Here is a 12112-nt window from a genome sequence, read left to right as displayed (position 1 = left end):
AGAGGGGAGACATCCCTGTCTCGCATAGGCCAGGCCAGATTTTTGAAGCCCACTCAGTGGTATCTATTGAGCGCGTACCGTGTATGAAGCACTGTAATAAGTGCTTGGGAGAATTAGGAGACTCATTCCCTGCCCATGACGAGGTTACAGTCTAGAGCGGAAGACGGATATTAATATGAATAAATAGTTTATAATGTACATATCTCATCTTTAGCTTATTTAAGTCTCTTTCCCCGCTAGATTGTAAGATCACTGAGGGCAGCGATCGTGGCTTCCTAATCTCTCGCACTCTCCCACAAGCACTTGAACAATGCACTACACTGAGCTAGTTGTGGGCAGGGATTGTCTCTGTTGCTGTTATCATACTTTCCCAAGAGCTTAGTACAGTGCTCTGCCGCTGGCGGTCAATAAATACGATTGAATAAATGAATGCACACAGCAGGTGCTCAACCAATGACACTCATCAGGTCATCCCAGCACATTCTCCCAGTGGTTGGGTTGACAACTGTGTCAATTCTCACACTGCCCATTCCGAGCCATCCTTGGTATTTATTGAGCACTTACTGTAGACCGAGCATAATGAGAGCTTGGAAAAGCACGGTTCAATAGAATTGATAGACACAATCCCTGCCCACATGACAGCCATGATCTTTTTAGATGGGAAGTGTAGAGAAGCATGTAGCCAGAGCTGAAATTACGGTCTTAAACTCCCAAGTTTCCCACCCTCGATTTAGGTTTCCGAGTTCTGCTCGGGTCGGTCTCTTTCTCTCGGGTACTCAGTGGATTTTCTCTCGTTTCTCAAGGGAATGGGGCTAGTAAATCACGTGTTTACTGAAGATAATGTGAAGAAGCTGTACGTCTCGAATCTGGGAATTGGCCACACGCGGTACTCCACTACCGGGAACTCGGAGCTAGAGAACTGTCAGCCTTTTGTGGTGGAAACCCTCCACGGGAAGATTGCCGTGGCCCACAATGGAGAGTTGATAAATGCTGTCCGCCTGAGGAAAAAGGTCAGTTTTATTGTTGTACTGTACTCTCCCAAGCACTTAGTACAGTGCTCTGCATGCAGTAAGCACTCAGTAAATATGATCAAGTGAAAGAATGAATGCTGAGGCTTGGTGTGAGGGCTGGCTTTTATGTACATCACCTAAAAATGATAATCTAAAACCATCTACTTTGGACACACTTGGATTGTCACGGTTACCGTTTTCTGCACAGATTTGCATGCTTGTGAGTGCAAAGGGAGTCTGATATTTACATATCAACGAGAACTTAGGGCAATTGGCTGTTTTCATTCAGGGCCCCAGTTGGGTTTTAATATCATTATTAATATAATATTAATAATAATTTTTAAATACTTAGTGTGTATCAAGCACTGTTCTAAAGGCCAGGGCAGATACAAGGTAATTAAGGGAGAACAGGTTTTGAATCCCCATCTGGCAGAAGTTCAGTGACTTGCCCAAGGTCACACAGCAGACAAGGGGCAGAGCCAGGCTTAGAACCCAGGTCTCCTGTCTCCCAGGCCCGGGCTTGTAATGTAGAGAAGACATAGATGAGTAGCATGGTCAGCGAGAGAGCTGGACCCGAGGGGTTTAGTTTGCTGAAGCAAGATTTACAGGGAGGAGGGCAAATGTTAGTGCCTTGAAGCTCTGGCAGAAAGAAAATGAAGGCTACCTGGGTCCAATCGAAATTGGGAAATCAGATGCCACGGTCTGATTTAAACCTCCACAGCAGAAGAAGCGGGGGAGGTTGCCTTTAGCCAGTTAGCCAAAATGGCTCTGGTTGTCTCTTGACTCCTACGTATTGAGTATCAAAAAGATGAAGAATGGTGTGGAAGACAAACTGTGGGAGTCAAGACCCGAGTTCTAATCTCAGCTCTGCCACTGGCCCTGCTGTAGACCCTGGGCAAGGTATTCCCCCTTTTAGACTGTGAGCCCACTGTTGGGTAGGGACTGTCTCTATATGTTGCCAATTTGTACTTCCCAAGCGCTTAGTACAGTGCTCTGCACATAGTAAGCACTCAATAAATACGATTGATGATGATGATTGCGTCTTTCTGGGCTTCACCTACCTTAAGGATGTCGCGAGGAAGAGAGCGAGTTAGATAGATAACGTGACCAAGAAAAGAAAAAAAGAAACACGAAAATAAGAAAAAAAAGTCAAAGGATGTTGAAGTAATTCAAGTTGCTTTTCTCAAGGGAGGCTAAAAGGTCAAACAGGTTTTTCAGTCTTCTTATTAAACAAGCTTCTGTTTTCTCAAATGGAGAAAATCCACTAATGCAACTCAAAATGAGACTTGTTTCTTTGAATGTCTGTTGGTGCCAAGGAGCTTACTTTGGTAGGAAGCCTATTGCTAAATGGAGTACCATCATTCTGGATAGTCAGCCTTCTTTTCTGCCAGTTGCTTGCTGTGTGACCTTGGGCAAGTCACATAACTGCTGTATGCTTCGGTTTCCCCAACTGAAAAATGGGGATTAACTGCCTGTTCTGTGCCCACCTCCCCAACCCCCTTAAAGCTGTAAACTTTAGGTAGGACAGCGACTGTGTCCAATCTGCTTAACTTGGGGCTACCCCAGCAGTGCTTGACACATAGCGAGTGCTTAACAAATGCCACGGTAACAATGATGACGGCATGGGCACAAAGAGAAAAGAAAGCTGTAATGTATGTGGTGTCTGACGTTTTCTCATAGTTGCTGCGTTACGGCGTGGGGCTTTCCACGAGTTCCGACAGTGAGATGATCACCCAGCTTTTAGCGTACACGCCGCCTCAAGAACGCGATGACACTCCAGACTGGGTGGCAAGGTGAGTCTTTTGTTCCCGTGGTCCTCTCCCAAGTGCTTAGCGCAGGCCTCATGCACAGTAGGCGCTCCGTGGCAGCCAGTCAGTGACGGATCTGGCATCAAGTTGAAAGAACACGAGAGACACAGGCGAAACATAGAGGTGGCTTTTCCCTCACTTCCTTCCGTTCTCATTCCAGGATTAAAAACCTGATGAAAGAGACGCCTACGTCGTACTCGCTGCTCATTATGCACAGAGACGTCATTTACGCCGTGCGCGACCCTTACGGAAACCGTCCCCTCTGCATCGGCCGTCTCATTCCTGTATCGGACATAAATGGAAGAGGTAAAACCGTGCAGAACAAAGAGAGATTCTCCAAGGAAACTGCACGTGTGTGCAGCCGGGGGCTTCTCTGTCCTCTCTTCCTGTGTGGATTTCACTGTTGGCCCTCCAGGTTGTCATGGGGAGTCGTGCGGCGGGGGTGGTCCTCCTACTTAGTGAAATGAAACGTCGGCCCTGGGCCATTTCTGGAGACATTAGGCTAGATTCTGCATTGTAGGAGTTACTTCCTCGATAGGCTGATGGCATCAAAAAGTTTCTACAGGGGTATGAGTTAACCCCAGGTGGTAGTGTAATTACGACTGTGAGCCCCACATGGGACAACCTGATTACTTCGTATCTTCCCCAGTGCTTAGAACTGTGCTTCGCATATAGTAAGCGCTTAACAAGTACCACTATCATTATTATTACCCCTTGAACTTACTACGGCAAAACATGGACCGTGACTTCCCTCGAGGAGAGAGCCATCTCTTTAAAGAATTGTGTAGATGGATTCTGTGTGGTGCATCCTAAAGCCCACCAGCGCTAAAAAACAATCCTAGGAGGACCGTCCCTCTGAGCCCAGCAGATATTACCTAGAGAGAATTTGGTTCCCGTGTTCCTTGGTTTCACGTTATCATCGCACCAACTTTTGAGCCCATTTCTGTTAAGATTAAGTCAGTGCAACTCTGACGGATTAAAGGTCATGTTTAAAGGCAGAGAAATTTGAATGGAGGTGTGCTTTGGATCTGTTCGGGATTCCTAGATCCCAGAGTCCCAGTCCCAGTTTTCCTAGCTGAGTTGAAAAGATGCCTGTTCTTCCAAGGCCTCAGTAGTGGGTGGGGGCGGGATTGGAGCAGATCTGGCCCTTTCTGCAAAACAAATGAACACCCAATTCTGTCACAACACAGTAGGCGAGTTGGATGCCCCCGATGCAACAGTGAGGGGAATGGCTGGGCACATGCGGATAGCATCGAGCACCTTCTTGATCTCCCTCCCGCTTAGCCTGGAAGCCCCATGTGGGTCAGGGATTGCGTCCTACCTGATTAACTTGTGTCTACCCCAGTGCTTAGCACAGTGGTTGACACATAATAAGAGCTTAACAAACACCATAGTATTGCCTTCTGTAAAATAGCAATAGGGGGGTGAGGGTGACAAGCATTCCTCTGGCAGTGGGCATAACAATATAGGAATTGGTTTGGAAACTGTCAAGGTTTCGAAACTCATTATGAGGGGTGGTCCCTCATATTCATTGATTTCCATTGAATTAATCGGTTGCCATCATGTGATTTTTTTTTTTTTCTCTTCCCTCCCTGCCCCCCCATCTGTAACCCAAAGGTTTATTCAGCGTTGCAGGCAGATCCACACCTAAACCATCCCGGACAGGTGAAAATCTGATTTTGAAAAAACTCCACAACTGCGTTCAAGTTACCCATACAAATGCCGAGCGTTCCTCGTTAAGTTCTGTTGATGAGGCGAGCCGAAATTCATTTTAAAATTGCTTATTTCTTACAGGAAAGAACAGCACCGAAACAGAGGGTTGGGTGGTGTCCTCTGAGTCCTGTAGCTTTCTGTCCATTGGCGCAGTGTAAGTCTCGTGCTGTCTTAAATTATGGCACTAACTGTTTAATCCCAGATAAAAGAATGTTGGGTTTTTATTTGTTTAGTTTGTCCCCCCCCCGTGAACTGACACTGGTAGAAATGTTCCCCTTTCAAATGAAGCAGTCAGACTCGCCCATCAGTCTGTCTGTCATATCGTTCTCGTCCTCAAATGAGTCTTAAAATACTCCCATTATTGGGAAGATCAATTTTGGTGAGTCGGGGAGGGGTTTGTCAGTATAGATTCCATATAACTCCTCTCATCTCTGCCTCTACTCTTCTTTTCTTTTTAAGTTATTACCGGGAAGTCTTACCTGGAGAGATTGTGAAAATTTCCAAAGACGAAGTTCAAACCCTGGATACCGTAGAAAGATCCCGAGGAGGCCCAGCAGCCTTTTGTATCTTCGAATATGTTTATTTCGCGAGACCGGACAGCATGTTTGAAGGTATGGCAGATTTATCTTCTGGGTGTGCATCATCTGCACTTTTCTAAATAGGATAGAACAGTCAATCAGTCATATTTATTGAACACTTACTGTGTGCAGAGTGCTGTACTAAACGCTTGGGAGAGTACAATTGAACAGACACATTCTCTGCCCACAGTGAGCTTACAGTCTAGTGGGAGAGACAGTAATAGAAATTTATAAATTACAGATATGGGCATCTCTTTCCCACTCTTCGAGTACTTGAGGATGTAGGCCTTGAGAAGGGGTAAGATAGCAACCTTATAACAGTCATTCTTTCATTCAAATTCATTCATTCAATTGTATTTATTGAGTGCTTACTATATGCAAAGCTCTGTGCTAAGTGCCTGGGAGAGTACAATATAACAGACACGTTCCTGCCTACAGCGAACGCACAGTCTAGAGGGGGAGACAGACATTAATATAAATAAATAAATACATTACAGTTAAATTACAGTCCCTGATCCGGTCCTCAAGACGGGGTTTGTGAGACCCTTGGCCCCGGCCTCCAAACATTGGCTCGGTCACCTTACACATGTGGTTTGAAGCGCAAGGTCTCCCACCCCTGGAGCCTGAGAGAGAATGACGGTGGTGAGAGGGAAAAGGAACGGATTAGAGTAGAACATTCTTGCCGTTGGCGGAAGACCTGAAGGCCTGGCAGTAAGCAGAACTTCTTGTTCTGCTTTACATTATGGCATAAGGAGGGATCCCTCCACAGAGGACTCATTTTTCTTCTAATACTCCCCTAGGCCATGTTGCCGCTAAGTTGCTAGGGAGACTCTCCCCCTTCTAGACTGTGAGCCCGTTGTTGGGTAGGGACCATCTCTATATGTTGCCGACTTGTACTTCCCAAGCGCTTAGTGCAGTGCTCTGCACACAGTAAGCGCTCAATAAATATGATTGAATGAATGAATGAGACCCAGGCGGTGTATTTGGGAACCGGTTTCCACTGGCCCGGTTGGGCCCGCTGGAACCAGAACTCCCCCTGGCTGGTTCTCTGCTTAGGGGACCCTGGACTCATGGAGGACTGCGAGATTGGGTCTTTGGGAACTTTACACAATTGGGTCTGTTTTTGGACAGAAGAATATTAAATTGAGAAGCAAGCACGGCCGGGTGGATAGAGCCCAGGTGTGGAACTCAGAAGGACCTGGGTTCTAATCTCGGCTCTGTCACTTGTCTGCTGGGGCAAGTCACTTCACTTCTGTGCCTCAGCTCCCTCATGTGTGAAACGAGGATTAGAACTGTGAGCCTCCATCTGAATCACGGACAATGTCCAACCTAATTAGTTTGTATTTACCCAGCACTTAGTACAGTGTCTAGCACATTGTAAGCGCTTAAATGTCATCCCCAGCATTTGTTAAGTGCTTGGCATATAGTAAGTGCTTAACAAATACCATTATTATTATTATTTTTGAAAAAGAAAAGACTAGTGAGCTTGTCATTCATTCAATCATATTAAGCGCTTACTGTGTGCAAAACAGTGTATTAAGCACTTGGCAGAGTACAACAACAGATCGACTCATCCCAGATAGATGCCCAAGAGCTAACCCACTTCCCACCATCCCCGCTCCTGGAGCACAAATACAGCCATGTGACCAGCCCCTTGACAGCCTGTCAGAAATACCCTCAGAGGGAGCGCTTCTGGCTAACGAGAAACACGCAGTATCCTGTTCCTGGTGGTCCGGTCTTCTAGGAGCTACTTTTGGAGCCAGGAAGGGTTCTTCCACTTGATGAGAAGCACGAGAGGGAGGAACAGGTTTGCCGGGCAAGGTCTGCAGTGCTTTGTTGTGGCTGAGTCATCTTTCCACACCGATGTGGAGCTAAGATGTGTACTAAGAGCGCTTAGTACAGTGTTCTGCACATAGCGCTCAATAAATACGATTGATAAATACGATTGATTGATTTCCATCTTTCAGCATCAAAACATCACAGGTGTTTGTTTAAGCGCCTGTCAGCCCTGACCTCTCACCCATGTCCTGCCTCTGGCTGGACCGCCCTCTCTCCTCGAATCCAACGGGCAGTTACTCTTGCCCCCCTCCCAAAACCTAATCGAAGGCACATCTCCAAGAGGCCATCCCTGACTAAGCCCTCTTTTCATTCATTCACTCATTCAGTCATATTTATTGAGCACTTACTGTGTGCAGAGCACAGCGCTTGGGAAGTACAAGTTGGCAACATATAGAGATGGTCCCTACTCAACAACGAGCTGTGTTGCCCTGACTTGCTCCCTTTATTCATCCCCTCTCCCAGCCCCAAAGTACTTGCGTGTGTGTCCGTTATTACAGATAAACATCTCTGATTGTGAAACCAGAGAAGCCTACAGAAAAATCAAATCCGCTATTTCGAGAAAAGCAGTGGGCTGTACAGCATGAGAATTAGCGCCGATCGGGTGATGTGAATTTTAAAATGTTCCTCTCCCCCCTCTCACCCCCGTACCAGACCAGATGGTGTACACGGTTCGACATCGGTGTGGCCAGCAGCTGGCCATCGAAGCCCCCGTGGATGCAGACCTGGTCAGCACGGTCCCCGAGTCCGCCACTCCGGCTGCGCTCGGCTATGCAGGAAAGGTAATTTTTCTTGGTGGGGGTTGCGGGACGGGGCGGGGGCAGAAATCTCACACACTGGAGTCACCCAGAAGTGGGGTCCAAACACCAGAAAATCAGAGACACGCACTCCACAGCGGCAGCGGTGACAGCACACCTCCAGACGGACTGGAACGGGCACACACACAGTTTGATAAAATACACTTTTAAATCATCCGTGAATTCTTAGCATCATTTCATTGTCGTATTTATTGCGCACTTACTGTGTGCCGAGCTCTGTCCTAAGCACTTGGGAGAGTACAATACAAAAATAAATAGACACCTTCCCTACCCACAATGAGCTAAGTTTAGTGGGGGAGAGACAGACATCAATAGAAATGAATAGATTACAGATATGTACCTAAGTGCTGTGGGGCTGGGAGGGGGAGGATGACCAAAGGGAGGAAGTGGGAGAAGAGGCAAGTGGAGCTTAGTTAGGGAAGGCCTCCATGGAGGAGATGTTCCCTCAATAAGGCTTTGAAGCCGGGGAGAGTCATTGTTTGTCGGATTTGAGGAGGGAGGGATTTCCAGGCCGGTGGCTGGATGTGGGTGAGGGGTTGGTGGCGAAATAGACGAGATCGAAGCACAATGAGAAGGTTGGCAGTAGAGGAGCAAAGTGTGCAGGTTGGGTCATAGTCAGAGAGTAGCGAGGTGAGGTAGGAGGGGCAAGGGGATTTAGGGCTTTAAAACCAATGGTGAGGAGTTTTTGTTTGCGGGGGTGAATGAGCAGCCTTTCGTTTCAAAGGGATGGGTTTCTCCTTTTTCGTAATTTTAAGGGCCAAGGAAGTTAATAGACTAATCACTTTTTCCTCCGGCACTTCCATAAGAGAAAAATTTGGCCCACGGCAGATAAAATGAGTCCCTTCCCAATATGACCTTTACATCCTCATTTAATTCTCCAACTGGCTCCCGGGGCCTCAGATTCTTTTTAGGCTGGGAGCAGTGCCCTGCGGCTGGAATTCTGCCTTTTATATTTCCTGTGAAATGAGCTCCCTGGGTTTGGACGGCAACTTGGAGGTGATGCCGGTGACCGTCTCACGGCCTCGTTCTTTGATTCTCCCACAGTGTGGCTTACCCTATGTAGAAGTGCTGTGTAAAAACCGCTATGTAGGGAGAACCTTCATCCAACCAAATATGCGATTAAGACAGCTGGGCGTGGCCAAAAAATTTGGAGTGTTGTCGGACAACTTCAAAGACAAAAGGATCGTTCTTGTCGACGATTCCATTGTGAGAGGCAATACCATCTCACCCATAATCAAGTTACTCAAGGAATCTGGGGCAAAAGAGGTGAGTGGCTAGAAATGTTTTCACGTTCATCTCTCCCTTTGGCATGGAGTCAGTCTTGTTGTTTGCGACACTGCCCGCGTGTTTCATAGGCTGCATTTGCGTTCAGTATTTTCTGAGCAGCTACTGTTCACATAACTCCAAGATTCAGTGCAGATGTCTGGGAAAGGGAAGACAGAGGGACAGCTCAGGGCCGTGACCAAATATTCTTTCTCCCTTTTTATTTTGTCCCCTTTTTATCTTTTAAATGGTTTTTATAGTGTGCTTACTGTGTGTCAGACACTGAATTAAGTGCTGGGTAGAAACAAGCTAACGAGGCCTTTCCCACATGGGGCTCACAGTCTTAATCCCCATTTTACGGATGAAGAAATTGAGGGCCAGAGAATTGAAACGACTTGCACAAGGTCCCACAGGAGCAGACAAGTGCCAGTTCTGGGATTGGAACCCCGCTTCTTCTGACTCTCGGGCCTGTGCTCTAATCGCTATGCCATGCTGCTTCTCTTTAAGGAAAGGCAAAAGGGAATGACTTTAGGCTGCGAAAAGTCAGCTCTAAGCTGGCTGAAAGCAGGAATTTTTTGACAGTAGTTGAAATTGTAAGAAGTTACTGAGAGGAGCAGAAGTCACCTGGGAAGCTCTTTAGAAACATACAGACATATCTCCTCTGCCCGGGAGGGTGGGGATGTCCTGGCTCTGACTAGAAGAAGCAGAATCAGCCCCGAGATTCCACTTGTGGAAAAGAAATAGGTGGCTTAGGGGTTTTTTGTTTGTTTTCTGAGGGTTTTCTTTTGGAGGCAGTATTGGGAGTTGTTGCTACCTGCGGTGGTTTTCTCTTCCTGGGATTTTAATTGCCATATTCCCGTCTATCACCAGGTGCATATCCGGGTAGCTTCACCGCCCATCAGATACCCCTGCTACATGGGAATAAATATTCCTACAAAAGAAGAGCTGATTGCCAATAGGCCGGAATTTGACAACCTTGCAAAATACATCGGTGAGTACCCGATTTTTTTAAAATAATCCCATCATGTGCGAAAGCCCATCGTAGGGGAAACCGAGCCATGGAAGAATTTGTACGGGTGAAAGGGAAATAGCAACGGGAAGGAGAGTGTGACAAAAAATGAGGACAGACTGTTGTTTCAGTAGAAAGGGGTTTTCGGAAGGCAATTCCAATATCGTTGCTGGTGGATTGACAAAAAAAGACCCCATCTTTATCTCCCTCCCCTCTTGTTTAGATGGTCTCTTCGCCCGGGTCGGCATCAAGCAACCATTCTTTCATCTTCGAGAACCGTTTTCTAAGACTAATCCATGGCCCATGAGCTTTCCTTATTTCATTTTATTATTTTCCCCCCATCCTCAGGAGCAAACAGCGTTGTGTATCTCTCTGTTGATGGACTGTTATCATCCGTTCAAGAAGGGATCAAATGTAAGAAGAAAGCGGCAAAGCAAGAAAACGAAATTCAAGAAAATGGGATTGATGTGAAGTCATTTCAAAGGAACGGTCATTGCACCGCATGCCTCACTGGGAAGTATCCAGTCGAATTGGAATGGTGAATTGTCCTTGGATGGGGCGCCAGTGAAAAGTGAAAGCGGAGGGATTTTGTTAGATGCATGGTGTAAAAAGCGAAACAAACCAAATCCACTGTTACTTCATGAAACCATGCAGACGTGGTGGGGTTTTTTTGTTACCTTTGGTCTTTATAATTGTGAGTATCAAGAATCTTTGGTTTTGTTGTATGATGTAGATAAATATATTTCTTTATCCAGGATTCGAGTGTGTTCAGTTTTATTAGGTAGTTCAGTAAAGTGATCTTGGAATGCTGGTGACTTGGGTTGGATACGTTACATTTTGAAGCACTGAAATGGTGGAACAGAGAGGGGAAAAATGTCAACCTTAGACGCTCTGGGAGAATGCCAATAATTAGGATGTTAGCATCTTCCTAAAAGTTCTTCTCTACAGCCAGGTGGAATTTCAAGAATGACTTCTGTCCAAGCTCCAGTATGAAGCAGTTTCCTGGACTGAATTAACCTGTGACAGGAGAAGTCCAGTGCAGTAGTGTGTGATATTTTTAGCTCAGACAGCCCTTCCGTCTTCTCGTCATTTTGGCCAGAGGAGCTAAGTCCGAGCAGCACCGAAGGGATCTTGAGGAATCATTTGTTTTGCCAGTCAACTGAGAAAAACCTCAGTCTTGTAGGGCACACGAGATGGAGCCCGGGAATGTGACGTGTGACACCCCCCCAGTCCGACCTTGCCTTGTCTCGCTATTTTGTGCCTTTCCCGTCATCTGTGGGCTAAACCGCTCGTTTCCCTCTGCTCCTACAAAGACTCGTTCGTCTGGGAACGGTCCACCAATTTTCCCGTCAGATTTTAAGAGGAAAGCATGGTGGGTAGGAAGACTGTGAGGGTTTTGTTTTTTGTTTGGTTCTTTGACCTCCACCTGGTGCTTAGTAGAAAGCGGAAGACTGAAGTTGCTCTGAAGTTACGTATCCAACTCCACGCCACCGGTGTCCCTCGGGGCTTGGACCATGTGGAGGCTTAGAGAAGCACTGTGGCTCAGTAGAAAAGATCCCGGGCTTTGGAGTCAGAGGTCGTGGGTTCAAATCCCGGCTCTGCTAGTTGTCAGCTATGTGACTTGGGGCAAGTCACTTAACTTCTCTGTGCCTCAGTTACCTCGTCTGTAAAATGGTGATGAAGACTGTGAGCCCCGCGTGGGACAACCTGATCACCTTGTAACCTCCCCAGCGCTTAGAAGAGTGCTTTATACATAGTAAGCGCTTAATAAATGCCATCATTATTATTATTATTATTATGGGGGAGGGTCTCTCCGAACTGTGTCCCGGGGGCGGAGGGCGGGCTCCAACAGGGCCCAGCAAGGGGACCCACTTAGAACCTTCCTCACCAAAACTAGGACTCTTAACTTTGTTGCCCCAGTTTGGTTTTGGAGGAGACACTTCCAAGTGTAGAGTTTAAAACAAAAATTGCGCCTCGATGGTATCTTTAGACTTAAGAGGTCTTGATCTAAAAACACTGTGCCGTTTTCTCACCAGACAAAAAAGGTAAGTTCATTTCCAATGGCTTCAAACCCCGG

The 12112-nt window shown here is 46.7% G+C and overlaps 1 protein-coding gene across 2 annotated transcripts in view; it reads left to right on the top strand.

The window, feature by feature from the left end:
* Positions 1-10790, top strand: part of PPAT (phosphoribosyl pyrophosphate amidotransferase) — a 50383-nt gene extending 39593 nt beyond the window's left edge. The window contains exons 3-12 of one of the 2 annotated variants that reach the window (XM_038769153.1): positions 804-1010; positions 2691-2803; positions 2979-3124; positions 4436-4483; positions 4613-4685; positions 4991-5142; positions 7600-7727; positions 8808-9029; positions 9897-10017; positions 10384-10790. In XM_038769153.1, the coding sequence (XP_038625081.1) occupies positions 804-1010; positions 2691-2803; positions 2979-3124; positions 4436-4483; positions 4613-4685; positions 4991-5142; positions 7600-7727; positions 8808-9029; positions 9897-10017; positions 10384-10577 (1404 nt within the window). In that variant the 3' untranslated portion in view covers positions 10578-10790. The remainder of the gene's footprint in view (positions 1-803; positions 1011-2690; positions 2804-2978; positions 3125-4435; positions 4484-4612; positions 4686-4990; positions 5143-7599; positions 7728-8807; positions 9030-9896; positions 10018-10383) is intronic. The other variant, XM_038769152.1, reaches the window with a different exon arrangement.
* Positions 10791-12112: the final 1322 nt, after the last annotated feature.

The sequence above is a fragment of the Tachyglossus aculeatus genome, chromosome X5 (assembly GCF_015852505.1).
Source record: "Tachyglossus aculeatus isolate mTacAcu1 chromosome X5, mTacAcu1.pri, whole genome shotgun sequence".
Taxonomy (NCBI): Eukaryota; Metazoa; Chordata; class Mammalia; order Monotremata; family Tachyglossidae; genus Tachyglossus; species Tachyglossus aculeatus.
This window is presented reverse-complemented; position numbering and strand designations above follow the sequence as displayed.